This window comes from Bufo bufo, chromosome 5, assembly GCF_905171765.1.
Source record: "Bufo bufo chromosome 5, aBufBuf1.1, whole genome shotgun sequence".
NCBI classification, from domain to species: domain Eukaryota; kingdom Metazoa; phylum Chordata; class Amphibia; order Anura; family Bufonidae; genus Bufo; species Bufo bufo.
In genome coordinates, this window is record NC_053393.1 from 173,331,926 (window position 1) to 173,356,146 (window position 24,221).

Consider the following 24,221-nt stretch of genomic DNA (forward strand, 5'->3'; position numbering starts at 1 on the left):
CAGCTTTATTCCATTCACTTGAATGGGACAAAACTGCAGTATCCTGCTCCACCACCAATAAGTAGATGGTGTGCAACAAGATGGAGTCATCTTAAAATTGAAGAGGTTGCAGCACCCTCACGAGTGGTGCTGGCTCTTTAAACAGTTGATTATTGGGGTTGTTGGACCTCCAACCAGCTGTTGCTGATGATCCTAAAAGGCCATAGGTATTCTTAAACTGGAAAACCACTTTAGGTAAGCTTCATCCAGTACCTGTTTACTATCGGTTATAATGCTTTGTATTTGCATTGTGACAAGCTATTGCAGTGGATGATAAAATTTGACGTGGGCAAAAGGCTTGGTTTGTTGATGCTTTCATTGCTTGCACGCTTGATGTTGGTATGACACATGCATCTCTCATTGCATGCGCGTCTCATAACCAGTGTTTGCATTCTTTTTTCCCTCTGTTTTTTCTCTTTTGCTTTGCAGATATTTCAACCAATCATTTTGCTCATCCTCTTTCTGCTTTTCTTTTCATCACTGTCTTACGCCACAGTTTTTAAGTTAGTTTTCCTGTTCACGCTTTTCTTTGTTCTGTAGTGTTTTAATTCTTTCTCCTTACCCATTTTGTTGTGTATTTCTCTGTTTATTTTGTTTTTCTTTACTCCCCTACGCTGGTCTTCTTTTTTTTATTATTTTGTGCTTATATACTGCCCATGCACTTAGCAGCCCAAGCTGAGGGAGCACATGGATTGGCAACTCCATCATGAGCTTGACGAAGATACCCACCGTCTCCATGTTAATCTTGAGTCACATCGCAGAGCAGATGGAGACAGTAAACACTGCAGGCCAGGAGACAAGGGCTGTTTCAGTCCAGAGGTCAGCAATATTGTATAACCCATTCCAACTGTCTATACATAGATAGATACATAGAAAAGGTCTGGCAGCACTCCCTTGAAGTTTTGAGGTGTAGGGTGCCCGCGGTAATCCCTCGATTCAGGACTGAAAACAGACAATGAAACCTGACTTGAGAAAGGTTCTGTGAGAGAACCGAAATGTTGTCACTTGATATGTGTGAATAAATAGGACATTTTATTTTTCAAGGAGTATTGCAGACTTTCATTGTCTAGATAGATAGATAGATACTAGATGTTTACATGCAGTAGGATCAGTCACTTACTAATGTGCAGCTAAGATGCCTCTGTAAGCCAGTCTCACCTGAAGTCACAAGACCATGCTCCTGCTTTTTACTTTCTGCTTGTGTGACGTGTAGTACACTGAACACGTGTCTTCTCTCTCCCTGATGTACAGGATGTCACACATCACATGCCTTTCATCTCCACTGTTCTCTTCCTCCCTCTCTGTTATTGGGGAGTTTTGTTTCACAGGCTGGGCAAATAATGCAGAGTTAGGCTAATTTCACACTGGCGTTTTGACTTTCCGTTTCTGAGATCCGTTCAGGGTTCTCACCAGCAGTCCAAAACGGATCAGTTTTGCCCTAATGCATTCTGAATGGAAAAGGATCCGCTCAAAATGCATCAGTTTGCCTCCCTTCCGTCTCCATTCCACTTTGTCCGTCTGATGAAACTGAGCCAAACGGATCCGTTCTGACACACAATGTAAGTCAATGGGGACGGATCAGTTTTCTATGACACAATCTGGCACAATAGAATCCGTCCGGATCCGTCCTCCATTGACTTTCAATGGTGTTCAAGACGGATCCGTCTTGGCTATGTTAAAGATAATACGAACTGATCCGTCTGTGCAGATCCATGACGGATCCGCACCAAACGTGAGTGTGAAAGTAGCCTTAGTGGGCAATCAAACAAATGGCAAAGCAGTCAAGGAATAAGTACAGTACTACCTTACATTTTGTAATATAGGGATATTTCGACAGATTGTAACGAGAGGCAATGTCTACGAAAATGAGAGAAGGCAGTGGACCCATGGGAACTATAGTCTTTTACATGGTAACTGAATCACAGCAGGCCCTAGTCGCCTCAAAACAATGGTGCAGCACATTGCTTTGCAAGTTAATGAAAATAGAAAATAACCACTTACGCTCTGTGGTGGCATCGTGTTCAGTCTGTGCAGTGATAAATTATTTAAAGAGAATCTATCATATTGAAAATCCTGTACACTCTGTGGGCACTTTTATGCAGAAAGAGTATAGAGTTAAATGGTATATAATTCTGCGGGAAAAGATACAGTATAACTTTTATTATACTATTTTAGTCCAGTGAGCAATTTAGGCCCCTTTCACACGAGCGAGTATTCCGCGCGGATGCGATGCGGGAGGTGAACGCATTGCACCCGCACTGAATACTGACCCATTCATTTCTATGGGGCTGTGCACACGAGCGGTGATTTTCACGCATCACTTTTGCGTTGCGTGAAAATCGCAGCATGCTCCTCTTTGTGCGTTTTTCACGTAACGCAGGCCCCATAGAAATGAATGGGGTTGCGTGAAAATCGCAAGCATCCGCAAGCAAGTGCGGATGCGGTGCGATTTTCACGCACGGTTGCTAGGAGACGATCGGGATGGAGACCCGAACCTTATTATTTTCCCTTATAACATGGTTATAAGGGAAAATAATAGCATTCTGAATACAGAATGCTTAGTAAAACAGGGCTGGAGGGGTTAAAAAAAAATAAAAAGTCATTTAACTCACCTTTATCCACTTGCTCGCGTAGCCGGCATCTCCGTCTGACTCTTTTACTGTATAGGACCTGTGGAGAGCATTAACTATAGTTTAAGGACCTGGGATGACGTCACTTTGGTCATCACATGGTACGTCACATGATCTTTTACCATGGTGATTCACCATGGTAAAAGATCATGTGACGTACCATGTGATGACCATAGTGACGTCATCCCAGGTCCTTAAACTATAGTTAACGCTCTCCACAGGTCCTATACAGTAAAAGAGTCAGACGGAGATGCCGGCTACGCGAGCAAGTGGATAAAGGTGAGTTAAATGACTTTTTATTTTTTTTTAACCCCTCCAGCCCTGTTTTACTAAGCATTCTGTATTCAGAATGCTATTATTTTCCCTTATAACCATGTTATAAGGGAAAATAATACTATTTACAGAACACCGATCCCAAGCCCGAACTTCTGTGAAGAAGTTCGGGTTTGGGTACCAAACACGCGCGATTTTTCTCACGCGAGTGCAAAACGCATTACAATGTTTTGCACTCGCGCGGAAAAATCGCGGGTGTTCCCGCAACGCACCCACACATTTTTCCGCAACGCCCGTGTGAAAGAGGCCTTACGCTATGAATGACAGCTATTTTTGTTTACAAGTTCATGCGGGGAAGGCATTCAGTCATTGAATGATTTGCCCACTCCTAAATCCACAGTGCTCTTGGATGTAGACAGAATTTATTGTGAGAAAATAATCTATTGTTTTCATAAAAAATTTGTTAAACATTTTTTTTCTCTGATTTTACTTTTTATTTTCCATGTCATTTTTGTAATTTTCAATATAAAAATAAATCCTGAAATATTGCAGTTTTTCACACTGGCCACTGAGCCTCACAATAGGATGACACTTTCAGTTCTGAAGAGGTGACTTTTCAGCAGTTATCTTATCATCATCACAGGCAGGATTACAATGAAAGGTAACACCTGTATATATAACTCAGGGCCACATCATTCACAATAGGTTTTGGGGACAGGTCCCTCCTCCTATGCCTAGAAGGCTCTCCCATAGACATCTATGAACACCCCTTGTCTGTTGTGTACAGTGGTCCATTTCACAGCTTAGGCAAGATGGCTGCCACCATATTATTTGACAGAAAATAGAATAAAAAAATGTACATGAAAGTAAAAACAGATTAGGATCAAAGAACTCTTTGTCACTTTATTGTTTTAATAAGTAAAATATGCATAGGTGATACAGTCAATAAATAACCAGTTGAATTCAAAGTTTTACCACAGAACTATACAATCTGCTCAGCTCCTCCTGCTCTATATGACAGGCTCCCTTTAATATACCTGCTAGTGTTTAAAACTGCTCTAAATCTGCTGTCAAATCTTTGGTGAGAATTGAAAAAAAACCATAATCCATGGAAAGTTTGTCTCCAGCAGAGTGTTGCTGGTCATTAGCTGCAGCGCAATTGATTTTACTGCATAATGATTCCAGCTAAACGATTATTGCTGTTGTCTGTCTATTAAATGTTTCTGAAACATCAGGTTCAAGTTGGTAAGACGCTGAGCAAAAATATGTCAGAAATTCTTCCTCTTTAAGGGGTTTTTCTGAGTTCTAGATAATGATGGTTTGTCCACAGGGTATGCCATCAATATCAGATCAGTGGGGGTCTGACACCTGATTCCCCTATCGATCAGCTGTTCTCAGGAGCCCTCCAAATCTGTGAAAAACCACAGTGGACAGAGCTAGAAGCACAGTGTAGTGGCCGTGCCGTGCGTACTGCAGATCAGTTCTCATTCTGCTTCCATCCACTGTGCTTTTTGCAGTGCAAGATGGCTTCTGAGAACAGCTGATCAGTGGGGGTGCAGGGTTTCAAACACCAATCTGATATTGTGGCGTAGACCCCTAAATACCCGTTAGATAGAATTTCATAAATTAAAGTACCCTTTGACGGTAACAAAATAAAAATAAAAAAAAGTTTTGAGACCTCGTGACATATCAAAGGTTATGAACTATGGGTTCTGCGTGCTGAGACCTCCAGCGATTGCTCAAATGAGGAGAAAGAAGTGCTCCTACAGAACTCTGTATCTCCTCGCTGCAGGAGACAGTCTAGAGGTGGGCTTATAGACTTATAGACACATCTCCAGCAGTGAGGAGAGAGAAGTGCTCCTACAGAACTCTGTATCTCCTCGCTGCAGGAGACGTCTAGAGGTGGGCTTATAGACTTATAGACACGTCTCCAGCAGTGAGGAGAGAGAAGTGCTCCTACAGAACGCTGTACCTCCTCGCTGCAGGAGACGGACTAGAGGTGGGCTTATAGACACGTCTCCAGCAGTGAGGAGAGAGAAGTGCTCCTACAGAACTCTGTATCTCCTCGACGCAGGAGACAGTCTAGAGGTGGGCTTATAGACTTATAGACACGTCTCCAGCAGTGAGGAGAGAGAAGTGCTCCTACAGAACTCTGTATCTCCTCGCTGCAGGAGACGTCTAGAGGTGGGCTTATAGACTTATAGACACGTCTCCAGCAGTGAGGAGAGAGAAGTGCTCCTACAGAACGCTGTACCTCCTCGCTGCAGGAGACGGACTAGAGGTGGGCTTATAGACACGTCTCCAGCAGTGAGGAGAGAGAAGTGCTCCTACAGAACTCTGTATCTCCTCGCTGCAGGAGACTGTCTAGAGGTGGGCTTATAGACACGTCTCCAGCAGTGAGGAGAGAGAAGTGCTCCTACAGAACGCTGTACCTCCTCGCTGCAGGAGACGGACTAGAGGTGGGCTTATAGACACGTCTCCAGCAGTGAGGAGAGAGAAGTGCTCCTACAGAACTCTGTATCTCCTCGACGCAGGAGACGTCTAGAGGTGGGCTTATAGACTTATAGGCACGTCTCCAGCAGTGAGGAGAGAGAAGTGCTCCTACAGAACGCTGTACCTCCTCGCTGCAGGAGACGGACTAGAGGTGGGCTTATAGACACGTCTCCAGCAGTGAGGAGAGAGAAAAGTGCTCCTACAGAACGCTGTGAGACCTCCAGCGATTGCTCAAATGAGGAGAAAGAAGTGCTCCTACAGAACTCTGTATCTCCTCGCTGCAGGAGACGGACTAGAGGTGGGCTTATAGACACGTCTCCAGCAGTGAGGAGAGAGAAAAGTGCTCCTACAGAACGCTGTGAGACCTCCAGCGATTGCTCAAATGAGGAGAGAGAAGTGCTCCTACAGAACGCTGTATCTCCTCGCTGCAGGAGACGGACTAGAGGTGGGCTTATAGACACGTCTCCAGCAGTAAGGAGAGAGAAGTGCTCCTACAGAACGCTGTATCTCCTCGCTGCAGGAGACCGACTAGAGGTGGGCTTATAGACACGTCTCCAGCAGTGAGGAGAGAGAAGTGCTCCTACAGAACTCTGTATCTCCTCGCTGCAGGAGACTGACTAGAGGTGGGCTTATAGACTTATAGACACGTCTCCAGCAGTGAGGAGAGAGAAGTGCTCCTACAGAACTCTGTATCTCTTCGCTGCAGGAGACTGACTAGAGGTGGGCTTATAGACACGTCTCCAGCAGTGAGGAGAGAGAAGTGCTCCTACAGAACTCTGTATCTCCTCGCCACAGGAGACGAACTAGAGGTGGGCTTATAGACTTATTTATAGACACGTCTCCAGCAGTGAGGAGAGAGAAGTGCTCCTACAGAACGCTGTACCTCCTTGCTACAGGAGACGAACTAGAGGTGGGCTTATAGACTTATAGACACGTCTCCAGCAGTGAGGAGAGAGAAGTGCTCCTACAGAACGCTGTACCTCCTCGCTGCAGGAGACGGACTAGAGGTGGGCTTATAGACACGTCTCCAGCAGTGAGGAGAGAGAAAAGTGCTCCTACAGAACTCTGTATCTCCTCGCTGCAGGAGACTGTCTAGAGGTGGGCTTATAGACACGTCTCCAGCAGTGAGGAGAGAGAAGTGCTCCTACAGAACGCTGTACCTCCTCGCTGCAGGAGACGGACTAGAGGTGGGCTTATAAACACATCTCCAGCAGTGAGGAGAGAGAAGTGCTCCTACAGAACGCTGTATCTCCTCGCTGCAGGAGACCGACTAGAGGTGGGCTTATAGACACGTCTCCAGCAGTGAGGAGAGAGAAGTGCTCCTACAGAACTCTGTATCTCCTCGCTGCAGGAGACGGACTAGAGGTGGGCTTATAGACACGTCTCCAGCAGTGAGGAGAGAGAAGTGCTCCTACAGAACGCTGTATCTCCTCGCTGCAGGAGACAGTCTAGAGGTGGGCTTATAGACACGTCTCCAGCAGTGAGGAGAGAGAAGTGCTCCTACAGAACTCTGTATCTCCTCGCCGCAGGAGACCGACTAGAGGTGGGCTTATAGACACGTCTCCAGCAGTGAGGAGAGAGAAGTGCTCCTACAGAACGCTGTACCTCCTCGCTGCAGGAGACGGACTAGAGGTGGGCTTATAGACACGTCTCCAGCAGTGAGGAGAGAGAAGTGCTCCTACAGAACGCTGTATCTCCTCGCTGCAGGAGACTGACTAGAGGTGGGCTTATAGACACGTCTCCAGCAGTGAGGAGAGAGAAGTGCTCCTACAGAACTCTGTATCTCCTCGCTGCAGGAGACTGACTAGAGGTGGGCTTATAGACTTATAGGCACGTCTCCAGCAGTGAGGAGAGAGAAGTGCTCCTACAGAACTCTGTATCTCTTCGCTGCAGGAGACTGACTAGAGGTGGGCTTATAGACACGTCTCCAGCAGTGAGGAGAGAGAAGTGCTCCTACAGAACGCTGTATCTCCTTGCTGCAGGAGACTGACTAGAGGTGGGCTTATAGACACGTCTCCAGCAGTGAGGAGAGAGAAGTGCTCCTACAGAACGCTGTATCTCCTCGCTGCAGGAGACTGACTAGAGGTGGGCTTATAGACACGTCTCCAGCAGTGAGGAGAGAGAAGTGCTCCTACAGAACTCTGTATCTCCTCGCTGCAGGAGACTGACTAGAGGTGGGCTTATAGACTTATAGGCACGTCTCCAGCAGTGAGGAGAGAGAAGTGCTCCTACAGAACTCTGTATCTCTTCGCTGCAGGAGACTTACTAGAGGTGGGCTTATAGACTTATAGACACGTCTCCAGCAGTGAGGAGAGAGAAGTGCTCCTACAGAACGCTGTACCTCCTCGCTACAGGAGACGAACTAGAGGTGGGCTTATAGACTTATAGACACGTCTCCAGCAGTGAGGAGAGAGAAGTGCTCCTACAGAACGCTGTACCTCCTCGCTGCAGGAGACGAACTAGAGGTGGGCTTATAGGCTTTCTATTGAGCCCGTCTCCAGCAGTGAGGAGAGAGAACTCTGTGTGAGCGCTTCTTTCTCCTTGTTCTAGCGATGAGTGGGGGTCTCAGCACTCAGACGCCCACCTTTGATATGTCAATATGAGCTAACAATAGTTTATTTTTAGGGTTGATTGAATCGGGTTCGGATTGCTGTATCTGAACCCGATTCTTTTAAAAACTACGTTAAGAATATTGGCTCCATCCTACTGTAAAATGTATTGCCTACACGGAGGTCTTTCCTAAGTTTCAGCAAATATCACAAGACTTACTTTGCCACGCCTGTATCAAGTGTCACTTCACTTATTCACATAAATTACACTACTATATGAAAATACGAAGCTGAACTTGGCTTCGTTAATAAGGCTTGAAGCCAAGTTCTGCTTAGTATTTTGATATAGTAATTCATGCGAATAAAAGAAGTGATACGTGATAGATGCGAGACAGAGGAAGTCTCGCCATATTTGCTGAATCTTCGGAAAACATTTTACAGTAGAACGAAGCCAATATTCTCAAAGAGGTTTTTAAAAGAATTGGGTTCAGATACAGCAATCTGAACCCGATTCGCTCAATCCTATTTTTTTTAAAATCTAAGTACACTTTAATTTTCATGATTCATACACTATACATACAAGACAATACCCGCATCATTTACGTATTTATAGACATTAAGTCAATATAAATATTTCCAACCAATAATTTCTACCAATTTTAAGATTTTTGTTGGCTTTATTGCAAAGACATCACTACATTGCTATGATGGTATCCCATTCTGGTATCATTTAACTCCCCAAATCATTGTCCTGTGTGATTCTTCTCTGTGGGTTCACACAGCAACTATTTGTTGCACAGAAATTCTGCAGCCACTTGCAGGACTATGTAAGTGAATTGGGTTTTAACTATCCCCATTCGCTTACAGTGTAGAAATATCAGTTGTAGCTGATTTAAAAAAAAATTAAATTTCCATCATGCTTCTTTTTTTGCAGCTAAAACTGCATGTAACGTACAGGTATTAAGAGGCAAAGCTAATGGCACTTTGCCTTTTGGTGAGCAAAATGGAAGCTACAGTATGTAAAACAACCAAAGTATTACATTTATATTAAGGCCCAAATATTTACAGTACAGACCAAAATTTTGGACACACCTTCTCATTCAAAGAGTTTTCTTTATTTTCATGACTATGAAAATTGTAGATTCACACTGAAGGCATCAAAACTATGAATTAACAAATGTGGAATTATATACATAACAAACAAGTGTGAAACAACTGAAAATATGTCATATTCTAGGTTCTTCAAAGTAGCCACCTTTTGCTTTGATTACTGCTTTGCACACTCTTGGCATTCTCTTGATGAGCTTCAAGAGGTAGTCCCCTAAAATGGTTTTCACTTCACAGGTGTGCCCTGTCAGGTTTAATAAGTGGGATTTCTTGCCTTATAAATGGGGTTGGGACCATCAGTTGCGTTGAGGAGAAGTCAGGTGGATACACAGCTGATAGTCCTACTGAATAGACTGTTAGAATTTGTATTATGGCAAGAAAAAAGCAGCTAAGTAAAGAAAAATGAGTGGCCATCATTACTTTAAGAAATGAAGGTCGGTCAGTCAGTCAGCCGAAAAATTGGGAAAACTTTGAAAGTAAGGGCTATTTGACCATGAAGGAGAGTGATGGGGTGCTGCACCAGATGACCTGGCCTCCACAGTCACCGGACCTGTACCCAATCGAGATGGTTTGGGGTGAGCTGGACCGCAGAGTGAAGGCAAAAGGGCCAACAAGTGCTAAGCATCTCAGGGAACTCCTTCAAGACTGTTGGAAGACCATTTCAGGTGACTACCTCTTGAAGCTCATCAAGAGAATGCCAAGAGTGTGCAAAGCAGTAATCAAAGCAAAAGGTGGCTACTTTGAAGAACCTAGAATATGACATATTTTCAGTTGTTTCACACTTGTTTGTTATGAATATAATTCCACATGTGTTAATTCATAGTTTTGATGCCTTCATAGTCATGAAAATAAAGAAAACTCTTTGAATGAGGTGTGTCCAAACTTTTGGTCTGTACTATATATGAAAGAAAAGGAACATGAACTCAAGTAATGTATGTATTTCATATGATGTCATCATGGTGTCATTTCACATATTGTCCAGACAAAAATATTGAGCAAAATGGTGCCCTAGGGACTAGAATTTGAACATAGTTCTTGGTCGTGCACACTAGAGATGTCATGATTGGGTGCAGAGTAGCAGAATCAGGCAGCGCCCTGTCCACATACCAGTCTTTGAGTACCATTTAATTGTTGTGTAGAACGCTCTTAAAGGATACATTAGTGACAAAGTTGTTTTTCAATCTTAGGAGATTTGTCAAATCTTAAGTGGTCTCCAAATTTTACATCTCTTGTTTTAGTAAATGTTGGGTGATAATAAGGGGGTTTTCCAGGTTACAGATATTGATGACCTATTCTTAGGATAGATCGTCATTATCAGATCGTGGGGGTCCGAACCCGGCACCACACCTATGTTATATTGATCACCTATCCTAAGGATAGGTCTTCAATGTATGTATCCCGGAAAACACCTTTAAGAAGATGTACTAATAGAAATGGGCCAGAATTCCAGCTCAAATTAAGCAAGAAAAAAGACCCTGTCACCTGGGACCACTCCTGTTAACTATAGTACATGAATGGAACGGATGTCACTGAGTTGAGGTCAGTAATTTGTATGTGAATACTCACCCTCATTTTCCCACTGCAAACCTGTAATGCACTGAGAAGACCATAATAAAGAGGACCCCAGGAGGACTCCTCTCTGTGCATTACACAGCTGGTTTGTGGGCACACAGTGGGGCCAAGGAGTGAGTATAGACATGCTCATTAGTTAGAAGGTGGTTTAAGAGCAGTTAAACAAACATCTAGTGAACATTCGTTTCACAGGCTCATACATTTTACTCCTCATTGGCCGTTTTTGTTCAGACTGCCCATACATGTCCAATAAAACTGGGCGATGGACAAAAGATCTTTCTAGGAACATTCTCTCAAAGAAAGATTTTTCATTCACGAACGAGAAGATCTTCTGTCCAACTATCACATGAAGAGGGTCATCGGTCCGCTAAAAAAATAGTCTGACATTAAATTTCAACCACCGAATGTTTTGGTTGAAGTGGTTTGCTTTGATCAACTTTAGACTAATGTGTATGGCTGCCTTAAAGGACATCTGTCAGCAGGTTTGTAGCTATAAAACTGGACGACCTGTTACATATGCACTTGGCAGCTGAAGGCATCCGTGTTGGTCCCATGTTCATATGTGCCTGCATTGCTGAGAAAATGAAGTTTTAATATATGCAGATGAGCGGAGTAATGCCTCATTCACACGTCAGTGTTCGGTCAGTGATTGCCAGTGATTGTGAGCCAAAACCAGGTGTGGCTCCAAACAGAGAACAGGAGCAGATCTTTCCCTTATGTCTGATGTCTGTGGAGGCTGTCCTCCTGGTTTTGGCTCACAATCACTGATGGGAAATCACTGACTAAACACTGACTGTGTGAATAATGCATTAATGTGATCACACCTGCCTGGTCCTGTCAGTCAAAGTGCAGAGGGCACTGCAGTTGCGGAGAGAGCTGAGCCTCTACGTGTAAAGGCAACGCCCCTGTTGCTCCTAGAGGCTCATTCACATGTATTAAAACATCATGCTGCTCAGTAATGTGAGCACATATGAACATGGGACCAACACAGATGCCTTCAGCTGCCAAATGCCTATGCAACAGGTCAGCCAGTTTCATAGGTACAAAGCTGCTGACAGATGCCATTTAAGTTTACACTGCCTAAATATTAGACAGGATTAGTAGATCATTGTATTCTAGTGAATAACTAAATAACATCTCACATTATTATTTTATGATGTCATTATCTATGGAGATTCAACAACTAGATCCCCACTAGCTCTTTCTATGGGCTAGTTTTGTTCATAACTGCAGTTGAAGAGCAGGCGATGCATGTATGGCTGTTTTCCACTGAAATTAACCTGCCAAGACCTCTCTCATTTAGTTCAATAGAGAGCAACTGAACATGCATGGAGATCAAACTATAGTGAGAAAACCCTTTTATTCAAGCGTCTTAACGTATAAGAATCAGGCCTCATGCACACAAACGTATATTCTTTCCGTTCCGTTTTTTTTGCGGACCGTATACGGAACCATTCATTTCAATGGGTCCACAAAAAAACGGAAGTTACTCCGTGTGCATTCCGTTTCCGTATGTCCGTATTTCCGTTCCGCAAAAAAACAGATCATGTCCTATTATTGTCCGCATTACGAACAAGGATAGTACTGTTCTATCAGGGGCCAGCAGATCCGTTTTTTGCAGACCGCAAAATACATACGGTCGTGTGCATGAGCCCTAACTGTAGAGTAGCTGAGCAGTATTGGTTTCATCACTTATTACCAGTTATAAAATTACACTAGTCATAATATTATGATGGAAGCATTCAGTTAGAGGAGAGACTTCCATATTAATGCAGCATTATTATGAAATTTCTCAGTTCTGAGATCTTTCTTTTGACTGGTGTTATTATCGAGATGTTTTCTGCTTTTGTATCCTTATTATTGTACGATGATGTGTTATCTAGAAGTAACACTGTGTAAAATGTTCTCTAATATTCAGCTCAGCAATCATCTGTCACCTGAAAAGAATTCAACTTTACGTGAACTACAGGCTATTCTTGACCAGGAAAGGAGACTTCACCAAGAGGAGCATGACAAAGGGACAGACAGGCTAATTCAGGTATTATATGTCTCTAATCCACTAAAGAAATAGACGACTGGAAAGCAGGAAAAAGTCTAGAAGGTGGCATTACCTCTGTTTTCCACGGTATCTCTCTTTTGTGTGACTGTTGTGTTGTACTATTAGCTATACAATGTCTTAACCACTGGTATCCTACACAATAATGCAAGTGATCATTTTAAAACATTTCTTTACTTTTCTCTTCCACCATCACCTTCATGGCTGGAAGGATTTTAAAAAAAATGTTTGTGTCTAGACCATTTTGTTATTTTTGTACTAGACACTTGTAATTATGCATTCAGATTAACTTTATTTTCTTGACATTCAGATAGTTTTTTTTTAAGGTTCGTGCTTCACTCTTTTATTAGGCACATTCAGGTATGCCTTGACCAGGGTCTTCTAGACATTAAAGCCTCATTCACACGTCAGTGTTCCACAGACGTGTGCCGTACATGTTCTCCACGGACAGCACACGTCCCCATTCATTTTAATGTGTGTATTCACACATCAGTGTATTAGTATTAGCACGGTCCGTGGGTCCATTTTTTTTAGCACGGATGCATGCTCTATTTTGTCCGTCTTCACGTATCCATCACGCCCATTATAGTCTATGGGTCCGTGCCATCCGTGTTTCATCCTTGTTTCACAGATCATTTGGAAGAGATGCTTTGAAAATTATTCAGCTGTGCAGAGTCAGTGAAATATGGATGGCACACAGACAGCGAAAAACTGACCCACGGATCCATCACGGACATCTTCACGGAGACATCACTGACCACTTTTTCACAGATTTAAGCATGGACACGGACGTGTGAATGAGGCTTAACTTTGAGTTGGTTTTATCATGTGAAAGTAGCATTTTAACTTACCTTAATAGTTGTTTCCCTTTAAATCAAATATTCTAGGCCTTTTGTTCCAGACCTGTGCTAGAGTTACAGAGATCTTCCCCCCCATATTTTCATTTACCTGATCAACGGTTTTGGGGAACCTCTGCCATTTTCTTGTCCTCTATTAGCCAGCCTTGTGCTTGGCAAAAAAAACTAGTGGTGCTTTCAGAAGCCATCTACCACTGACCACAGATAATGGGAGAGATTTACTAATCCTGTCTAATATTTAAAGGGAACCTGTCGGCATGAAGTGCAATGTGAGCTGTCCTATCAGTGATTGACAGCTATATCTGTATACACAGTCATACAGGAAAGGCTGTCCGTCACTGATAGGACGCCTCCTTGACATCCGAGCTCAGAATGAGCAGGAATTTAAATGGATAAAAAACAAGTTCTACTGAACCGTTTCCCAGAAAACTATATATCACTCTGCTCAGCTCCTCCTGCTCTATAACATGCTGCATACAGCTCAAACACAGTATTCAACCTGACAGGTTCCCTTTAATGTAAACAGACTAAATAGTCTAATTATGTAGCAGATATATCTCAGTGTCTTATGCTGTTTGATAAATTTAGTGCATCTATAGACACCTTTGTCTACCTTTATACCACCTATTCTTTGTCTGACTTTGCCAAAATTTTAGCTCAATTTTAATGCATATTTCCGCATCTCAGACCTCATGCAATTTGGAAGTTTTAGTAAAGGTCTTGATGGTCGCGTATATGATTGTACATCCTCCAAATAGACCTGGGTCTTAGGGCTGATTCACATCTGCATTTTAGGCTACTTTCACACCACTGTTTCTCGGTCCGCGGCCCCAAACGGATCAGTTTAGCCCCAATGCATTCTGAATGGATAAGGATCCGTTCAGAATGCATCAGTTTGGCTCCGTTCCGCCTCCATTCCGCTCTAGAGGCGGACACCAAAACGCGATGCGGAGCCAAACGGATCCGTCCTGACTTACAATGTAAGTCAATGGGGACGGATCTGTTTACATTGACACAATATGGTGCAATTGTAAACGGATCCGTCCCCCATTGACTTTCAATGTAAGTCAGGACGGCTCCGTTTGACTTACACTTAGACTTCGACTTTTTTTTTTTTTACAGAGTAATGCAGACGGATCCGTTCTGAACGGATACCAGCGTTTGCATTATAGGTGCAGATCCATCTGTGTAGATACCAGACGGATCCGCACCTAAACGCAGGTGTGAAAGTAGCCTAACTGATCCAGAAGCTGCCCTGGCAGAGGAACAGTCTGCCGGAGTTCACTGGATTCAGCATACCCGGATACGGCCATGCAAAAGGCATCTAGCATTGATCTGGCCACTTTCCGACATAAGTTCTGGCTTTGGCCAGACTTAAAGGGAACCTGTCACCGGGATTTTGTGTATAGAGCTGAGGACATGGGTTGCTAGATGGCCGCTAGCACATCCGCAATATCCAGTCCCCATAGCTCTGTGTGCTTTTATTGTGTAAAAAAAACGATTTGATACATATGCAAATAACCTGAGATGAGTCCTGTCCCTGACTCATCTCACGTACAGGACTCATCTCAGGTTAATTTGCATATGTATCAAATCGTTTTTTTTACACAATAAAAGCACACAGAGCTATGGGGACTGGGTATTGTGAATGTCCTAGTGGCCATCTAGCAACCCATGTCCTTAGCTCTATACACAAAATCCCGGTGACAGGTTCCCTTTAAAGCTGTGCATAAAGGACCTTTTGTTCTGCTAAAGCCAGCACTTATGCCGGCAAGCAGCCAGATCACCACCGGATCCCAATATAGTCAGTGGGTTCCAGCAGAACAGCCCCTGGATGAGTTAAATGCAGATGAGAATCAGCCCTTTGACATCTAGGTTTTCTGTGTATTGTGCTAAAGCTTGCTATAAGTCCCCCAAAAAAAAATAATAATAATAATACTAATTCTAATATTAATATGTATGCATAAACCATAAAATAAGACCAGTTACTCACAAATAAACATATTAAACTGCCCCCACCCCCCCCAAAAAAAATAATAATATATATATATATATATATATATATATATATCGCAAACGCATCTGGTAACACCAAACATTAGTACAAGTTGTGGAAAATGATAACTTTACTGTTTACTAGGGATCAAAACATGAAAAATGATATATATACATTGAGCAAATTGATTATCTTCTATAATAGTGATTTTAAATGCTTGAAGGTTGGTTATAATATATCATAAATCCCAAGGGTTAGTAACATTTGGTTTTGCATCACCCAGCTAGAGGAAGAACATCTACAGAACATTCGAAGGAAGGACTTAGAGGTGCAGAGCCTCACGCTGCAGAATAAGTTGGAGGAAAAAACATGGGGTCAGGAAAAGGGCTTTCTCCAGCAAGAGCTGAGGAACTTCAAGAAAAATGTCTTTGTTCTCTATGTCAAGTTAAAGTGGCTGCTGGCACATTGGCAACAATGCAGAAGAGTGGAAGAGGAGGAAGTCAGCGATGAGTTACTACAGGTAGATGTCATCTGGTGCCAGTGCATCTAGGGATGGAAATCTCTGTAATAAAGCATTCATTTGAACTTACCACAAAGCATTTACAGTATGGGCCCATTGATACATATGCATTATAAATTTAAAGGGGTTGTCCGAGTGTTTAAAACTGATGATCTATCCTCAGGATAGGTCATCAGTATCTAATCGGTAGAGGTCCGGTGGGCGCCAATCAGCTGTATGAAGAGGCCGCAAGGTCCTGGTGAGTGCTGCGGCCTCTTCCTAGGCCAGTAATCTAACTTTCATTGGTCACATGGCCTAGATGCAGCTCAATCCCATTCAAGTGAATGGGGCTAAGCTGTAATACCAAGAATAGCTGCTAATCAATGGACAGCTGCAAGGAGGCGTGAGCAGAACAGCCTCTTCAAACAACTGATTATTGGGGTGTCAGACCTCCGCCAATCAGATAAAGATGACCTATCCTGCAGATGGGTCATCCATATTCAACACTCAAAAAACCCCTTTAAAACACATTTTCCACTCTTCTACTTGTAAAGTATCTACAGTATGTACGCCAAGCCATGAGCCGCACAATCTGTTCTCAGCATACCGATCACATATTTGCAGGCTGTTATTTTGCTTTTATAGTACCTATATAGTGATTTTAGTGGAATGGTCTGTGATTGTATTATTACTATTCTAATATTTTTTTTAAAAATGGTCTTGGCTGACATTTTAGGCTAAATAAGTAGATCTTAATGGCAAACTTTTAAGGCTACATGCCTTCACTGGCTAGCGTTGGACATACTTGCCAACAGACTTGAGATCACAATTGCAAAAAGGGAGAGGTTTTGCTAATGTGCGCTAAAAGGGCCCTTTCTATGCTTTTTGGGGGTACTTGCAATTTATTCCATTTTATTTTTTGGTTTCAAATGTTGGTAACTTTGCATTATGTAATACAGACAAAACAGTACCTGAAATAATGCAGCCTTGAAATCTAGTTTTTTTCCTGAAGCAGCACATTTATTTGTAAGGAGATATATTTCAGAGGTCTTGGGCATATCTGCGTTGTGAACTTTGGCACTCACTGTATCCGACATACACTCAGTATTTTTTGTCTGGCCGAAAGCTGGCATATATGTCAGAAAGCGGCCAGATCCCGCAGGATTTCATTACAATGAATAGGGATCCAGCGGGACAAGGCCGGCTATGTCAGATATGGTGAACTCCGGCAGTCTGCTCTGGAGTTCACAGCGCATACGTGAACGCGGCAATATGTGAACTGTTGACTCTTTGCAGATTGACCAGCTAAACGTCCTTCCTGAATTTGCTGCACACTTTGACTTCAGAGAAGGTGATCCTGACTTGGAAGAAGTGGAGGAGGAGGATGATGATGGAGTCTTCGCCTTAACAGATTATCCCCAACATTCCACAGCAGAGCACAGCCAAGACCTCAGCCCTCAGCTACAGACAGCCGAGATCCTCCAGCATCAGAAGCAGGTACTGTAGTGTTCACCGCCTGCATGCTGCAACTGGACAATAAAATGTGCAGGCCTGGTCTATATAGGCTTCATAATAAACACATGGGGCGAGATTTATCAGAACGGGTGCAAAGGGGTGCCCATAGCAACCAGTCAGGAGCTCTGAAAAATAAAAGGTGGAATCCGATTGGGTGCTATGCGCATTTAAGCCAGTTTCCCTGTATGCTGCGTCCCCAATGTATACCTCCGATAGAAATCGAATGCATTGTAAACAGAGCCAAAGTCATGCATTCAGGTGATTTACAAGGAACGGCCGCATGATTCACTTTACTTCTTTCCTGTTCATGCTTTCAAACAATGGTTTCACCTTTAGGCTGTAATAAATAAATCCCTGTGTGATTGAAGGGTTAATGTAATCCTTCTCCCTTCTGGACAGACAGCTTTACCGTCATATTAGACGCAGCTTGGACACCAGCAGAACAAGTCTCAAGGGCTTTAAAGCGGTGAATCAGAATCGGTCAGGAGGTTTTACTGAATGAAATGCGCTAATCTCTGATTGTTTAAGGTGGTGTTCAAGTTCTACAATCCCCTTTTGTTAGAAGAGTCACCTAAAATAAAGGGATTGGGATCCCCAGTCATCAGCTCTAGGCCTCTTTCACGCGAGCAGGTTTTGCGCGCGGGTGCAATGCGTGACGTGAACACATAGCACCGACACTGAATCCTGACCCATTCATTTAAATGGCATCAGTTCTGCGTTGCATGAAAAATGCAGCATATTCTCTATAGGCCTCATGCACACGACCATTGTGTGTTTTGCCGTCCGCAAATTTTGGATCCGCAAGACACGAACGGCGCGGATAGCCATTAATATAACTGCATATTCTTAAAGAATAGGACAGGTTATATTTTTTTTTGCGGACCACGGAACGGAGCAACGAATGCGGAGAGCACACGGAGTGCTGTCCGCATCTTTTGCTGCCCCATTGAAGTGAATGGGTCCGCATCCAAGCCGCAAATACTGCGGCTCTGATGCGGACCAAAACAACGGTCGTGTGCATGAGTCTATATTCTGCATTTTTCACGCAGCCCTGGCCCCATAGAAGTGAATGGTGCTTCAGTGAAAAACGCATTGGAAGCAAGTGCAGATGCAATGCGTAGTTCACTGATGGTTGCTAGCAGATGTTGTTTGTAAACGTTCAGTTTTTTAACACGCACGTGAAAAACGCATCAAAACGGATTGCGCTCGCACGGGAAAAAACTGAACGCAATCGCAGACAAAACTGACTGAACTTGATTGCAAAATGGTGCGAGTTTCACTGAACGCATCTGGACCTAATCCGTCACGCTCGTGTGAAAGAGGCCTTAATCTCCAGGGGAATGTGACATCAAGCTATCAATTCTTCTGCAGTGCCACCACAGGTGACAAAAGTCACAGATTATGGTGCCATATTTGCACCATAATTTGCAACTTTTTAGGCTTCTTGACACTTTTCCGGTGGCAAGAAAAGGTGTGAGGCTTAGCAGAAGAGGTCGCCTTCGTGCAGCCAGCGCAGGGAGATCAAGACTGGCACATGGATGCGCCAATCTTGATTAATGTCCCTATCTGTCCTCCAGAGAAAGAGACAGTCTTTGTGGTCATTCCATGTTCTTGTTAACTAATGTATGTCTCAAATGATGGCCCCTCCGCTGTTAACAAAGAATGCTAACTCTAGTGTATTTAAAAAAAAAAGCTTTATAAACTGGACACCCCTTTTAAATGTAGTTCAGATATTTTTTCTTTGCTTATACTTTAATATTTGTAAATCTGCATTCTGATACTTACCGTATATGCAGTAGTATTGTGCTACAGCCTTTTCCTGTTACCTATACAGTGCTAACCTAATCTGCAGCACTGTACAGAGGTTTTCATCAATTATTGTATCTTAATGGGGCTCCAATTTCCCAATCTCATACACACAAATTTAGGACCAATTTCATAGAAAGCCAATTAAACTATCAGCAGGAGTACCGAGACTTCATGCTGTGTGTCCCACACCACTTCCTGTAAAGGCTCATGCACACGAACGTATTTTCTTTCCGCTTCCGTTCCGTTTTTTTAGCGGACCGTATGCGGAACCATTCACTTTAATGGGTCTGCAAAAACAACGGAAGGTACTCAGTGTGCATTCCGTTACCGTATTTCCGTTCCGCAAAAAAGTAGTGCATGTCCTATTATTCAGCGGGAATCATATAAGGAGTCACAAGGCGCAGTATTCACTTATTTATCTCTTACTCAGAGGACATCACCACAAAAGAATATTACTATCCTATATAAGGAATAAAACGCATTATTCTTGAGACTATTATTTCATGAAAAGACGATTTTATATATAAGGACAACTTTTTTAGCGCATCTTTCAGCGCACATTTTTATTTTTATATTTTTAATTTTTTAAAATTTTATATGTTATTACCTCAACATTCCTAATACCAGCTGGTGACCATTTAATGACAACCCACCTATCTCGACATCCATTACTCTTTACCTACCTAAAAGGACAGTTAGCCGAATTTTATTCCCCAATGCGTTTTTTCATACTATATACCACACCTTTGCCTCATTTTATCGACCAATTTTAATATATCCTACATCCACCATATATATAAATAAATTAATATATTGACCCAAATTAGAGTGTGCCTGCTTACTTATTTTCCTTCAATTAATCCACTCCTGACTGGGTGAGTCAGTTCTAGCAGCCTTGCACCTCGACCATTTGCCTGAGCAGTAGAGACGTCTATTCCACCCCTTTTCCCATGTCCTATTATTGTCTGCAAATCACGGTCTGAGGCCCCATTCAAGTCAATGGGTCTGTAAAAAATACGGAACGCACACGGAACACATCCGTATGTCATCTGTATTTCATCCGTATTTTGCGGATCCATACTGTAGAAATGCTATGCCCAGCCCTTATTGCTCATGTGTTTGGTGATTAATAAGTTACTGTTTCCGGATATGTTTTGTGGAATAACGGAACGGAAGAGGACTTAAATCAGAGGAAAAAAAAACCTCAGATACGTAAAGACGGATCCGTGAAAAACAGACCGCAAAACAACAACGGTCGTGTGCATGAGCCCTAAGTTTGCGCATGCCTTTACTTTATAACGTTAGCTTAACATTAGAATCCCTTCAAATAGTGTCGGACTTTAAAGGATAACTGTCACACTTAGACCCTAATTTCAATTTTCATATATGTAGTTACTAATAACATGATATTCCAGAATCAGTTACTATTAGACTGACTTACCCCATATTTAATAAGATTCAGCCCTTAGCAACCAGTCTGCATAAAACTGCAATTTCACTATTCAGTTAAGATGGCCGCCACTGCCCTCACCCTGAGGCTAATCCCGCCTGCCCTCACTAGCCAGTAACAATAGCCCCCCAAAAGTGTCAGTAACCAGAGCCCTCCCCCCTAAAGGGTTAATCTCCTGCAGCACAAAGGGGTCCTCTTACCACATGTTGCTTTCATTTATACACTGAGCAGATGGCAGATCTCCCTTCCCTGGTCTGCGCTGCACCAACTCTGCATTCCCCCAGCTCTGCAGAGTGAGGGAGCGTCTGCCAAGCGCAGGGACAGGGAGAAGTGCACACAGCCCAGGCACTGTTATCAGCTGCTGGGGAGGACCTGGCTTTAATCATTTACTTACAGTCCCTGGCTGTCAGTAATCTGACCTTGCACGCAGCGTCCTCCGTCCTCCTATGAAGGACGGACCATGCCTAGCAACCCTATTTTATGCACAGGTAAAAGTAGGCAGTACAGGGGACAAAAATGTGGAATTAAGGGGTAATTGAATACACAGTGAAAAATTGAAATAGGGCCACCAAGGTTATATTAATCCCCACAATCCAATAGTTCAAAAAATATATATACGACAGTTATACTTTAAGGTATGTCGACATGTGATGGAAAATATAGCAGAAAAGTCCACTGAGGATTTTGTTGCAGATTTTGGTGTGGATTTGCAAAGGGCAAACTCTGTATTGGAGACCCACACAATTTAACATGCTGCGGATTTCGAAATGTGCCCTGAAGGTCAATTTATTGGCTGAAATTTTCCACAACATGTAGATGAGATTTCAAAATTATCATCTACTTAAGGTGAGTTTGAATCACCGTTTAGCTTTCCGTTCTTCTGATCCGTCAGAATATGAGAGAGGGGAAAAAAACAGGATCCTGTAAAAAAAACATCAGTTGTTATACGTTTGATCCGCAAAAAACGGAAGCCGCCCGTGTTGCCTTCCGCAATTTTCAGAACAGAACGGGCTCCGGCAATATAAATGCCTATTCTTGTCCGCAAAGCGCGGACAAGAATAGGACATGTTATGTTTTTTTTAGCGGTGCCGCGGAACGGAGCCACGGATACGGACAGCACACGGAGTGCTGTCTGCATCTTTTGTGGCCCCATTGAAGTGAATGGGTCCGCATCCGAGCCGCCAAAACGGCGGCTGGGATGCGGACCCAAATAACAGCCGTGTGCATGAGGCCTGAGTCTGAGATCCGTTTAATTAGATGGAAACAAAAGTACTGCATGCAGGATTTTTTTTCCCCGTTTAAAAAAACGGATCTCAGACGGAAATGGCTCAAACGTATAACAACTGATGCAACAGGATCCGTTTATTTATTTTTTCTCTCTCTCTCTCTTCTGATGGATCAGAAAAACGGAAAGCTAAACTGTGATTTGACCTCAGGCTTAGCTGGTACTATGTTCCGCTGCAGATTTTTCTGCCCAAAATCCTGCATGGAAAAATCCATCAATATCTGACCAGTAGCAGTCCGACACCCTGTAGCCCTGCTGATCAGCTGTTCTGTAGTAGCTTGGGAGTAGTGAATGGGAGCAGCATGTTGGACGAAGCTGTGTGGTTCCTGCATCAACTTCCAGTGCCTGAGCTACTGACTTTAGGGAGGGGGTGGGGGTTGCCACTGAAGTTCTGCTAATTTACAGATGTCTACGAACTACAGTCCTGATCAAAAGTTTAAGACCACTTGAAAAATGGCAAAAAATCACATTTTACATTGTTGGATCTTAACAAGGTTCCAAGTAGAGCTTCAACATGCAACAAGAAGAAATGAGAGTGAGACAAAACATTTTTTGAGCATTCACTTAATTGAAAATAACGATTAAACTGAAACAGGCTGTTTTTCAGCTGATCCAAATTCTAGGACCACATGCCTTTAAAAGGCCAAATCTGTGCATTCATTGTCATTTTCTGTCAGGTAGTCACATGTTGTGATGGCAAAGGCAAAAAAACTCTCCCTTTTTGAACGTGGTCGGGTTGTTGAACTGCATAAGCAGGATCTCTCACAGTGCGCCATCGCTGCTGAGGTGGGACGCAGTAAGACAGTCATTTGGAATTTCTTAAATGATCCTGAGGGTTATGGAACAAAAAAGTCAAGTGGAAGACCCAAAAAAAGTCATCAGCACTAAGCCGGAGGATCCAATTGGCTGTCCGTCAAGACACTGGACGATCCTCGACCCAAATTAAGGCCCTTACTGGTGCTGACTGCAGCCCTATAACCATCAGACGGCATCTGAGACTGAAGGGCATCAAAAACAAAAAAACGTCTTCAAAGACCTCGTCTCCTTGAACGCCACAGAACTGCTCGTTTGGACTTTGCAAGAGAGCACCAAACATGGGACATTCAAAGGTTGAATAAAGTTTTATTCTCTGAGGAGAAAAAATGTAACCTTGATGGTCCTGATGGTTTCCAACGTTACTGGCATGACAAGCAGCTCCCACCTGAGATGTTTTCTACGCGCCACAGTGGAGGGGGCGCCATAATGGTCTGGGGTGCTTTTTCCTTCAGTTTAACAATGGAGCTTCAGGAAGTGCAGGGGCGTCAAACGGCCGCTGGCTATGTCCAGATGTTGCAGAGAGCATTCCTCATGACTGAGGGCCCTCGTCTGTGTGGTAACGACTGGGTTTTTCAACAGGACAACGCTACAGTACACAATGCCCGCAGGACAAGGGACTTCTTCCAGGAGAATAACATCACTCTTTTGGCCTATCCTGCGTGTTCCCCTGATCTAAATCCAATTGAGAACCTGTGGGGATGGCTGGCAAAGGAAGTTTACAAAAATGGACAACAGTTCCAGACAGTAGATGGCCTTCGTGCGGTCATCTTCACCACCAGAAATGTTCCCACTCACCTCATGGAAACGCTTGCATCAAGCATGCCGAAACAAATTTTGGAAGTGATAAACAATAACGGCGGAGCTACTCATTACTGAGTTCATGTTTGGAAGTTGGATTTCTGTTTTGGGGGGGGTTTAGTTTTTTTTGGGAGGTGTGGTCCTAAACTTTTGATCAGCTGAAAAACAGCCTGTTTCAGTTTATTCGTTGTTTTCATTCAATTGAATGCTCAAAAAATGTTTGGTCTCACTCCCATTTCTTCTTGTTGCATGTTGAAGCTCTACTTCGAACCTTGTTAAGATCCAGCCATGCTAAATATGATTTTTTTTGCCATTTTTCAAGTGGTCTTAAACTTTTGATCAGGACTGTATTACTGTGTTTAACCCCTTAGTGACCACCCATACGTGTTTTTACGGCGGTCACTAAGGGGCCTTAGGCTGGGCTGCCGCGTTTTTACGGCGGCCCAGTTTAAGCGCTGCACGGCTCCCCCGTGCAGC

General features: G+C 43.3%; 1 protein-coding gene across 3 annotated transcripts in view; it reads left to right on the forward strand.

Annotated features, from left to right (window-relative positions):
* Positions 1-24,221, forward strand: part of MTCL1 (microtubule crosslinking factor 1) — a 195,753-nt gene that overhangs the window by 123,131 nt on the left and 48,401 nt on the right. Inside the window, exons 6-9 of one of the 3 annotated variants that reach the window (XM_040432034.1) lie at positions 706-858; positions 12,582-12,701; positions 15,856-16,092; positions 17,368-17,568. In XM_040432034.1, the coding sequence (XP_040287968.1) occupies positions 706-858; positions 12,582-12,701; positions 15,856-16,092; positions 17,368-17,568 (711 nt within the window). The remainder of the gene's footprint in view (positions 1-705; positions 859-12,581; positions 12,702-15,855; positions 16,093-17,367; positions 17,569-24,221) is intronic. The other 2 variants (XM_040432035.1, XM_040432037.1) reach the window with 2 other exon arrangements.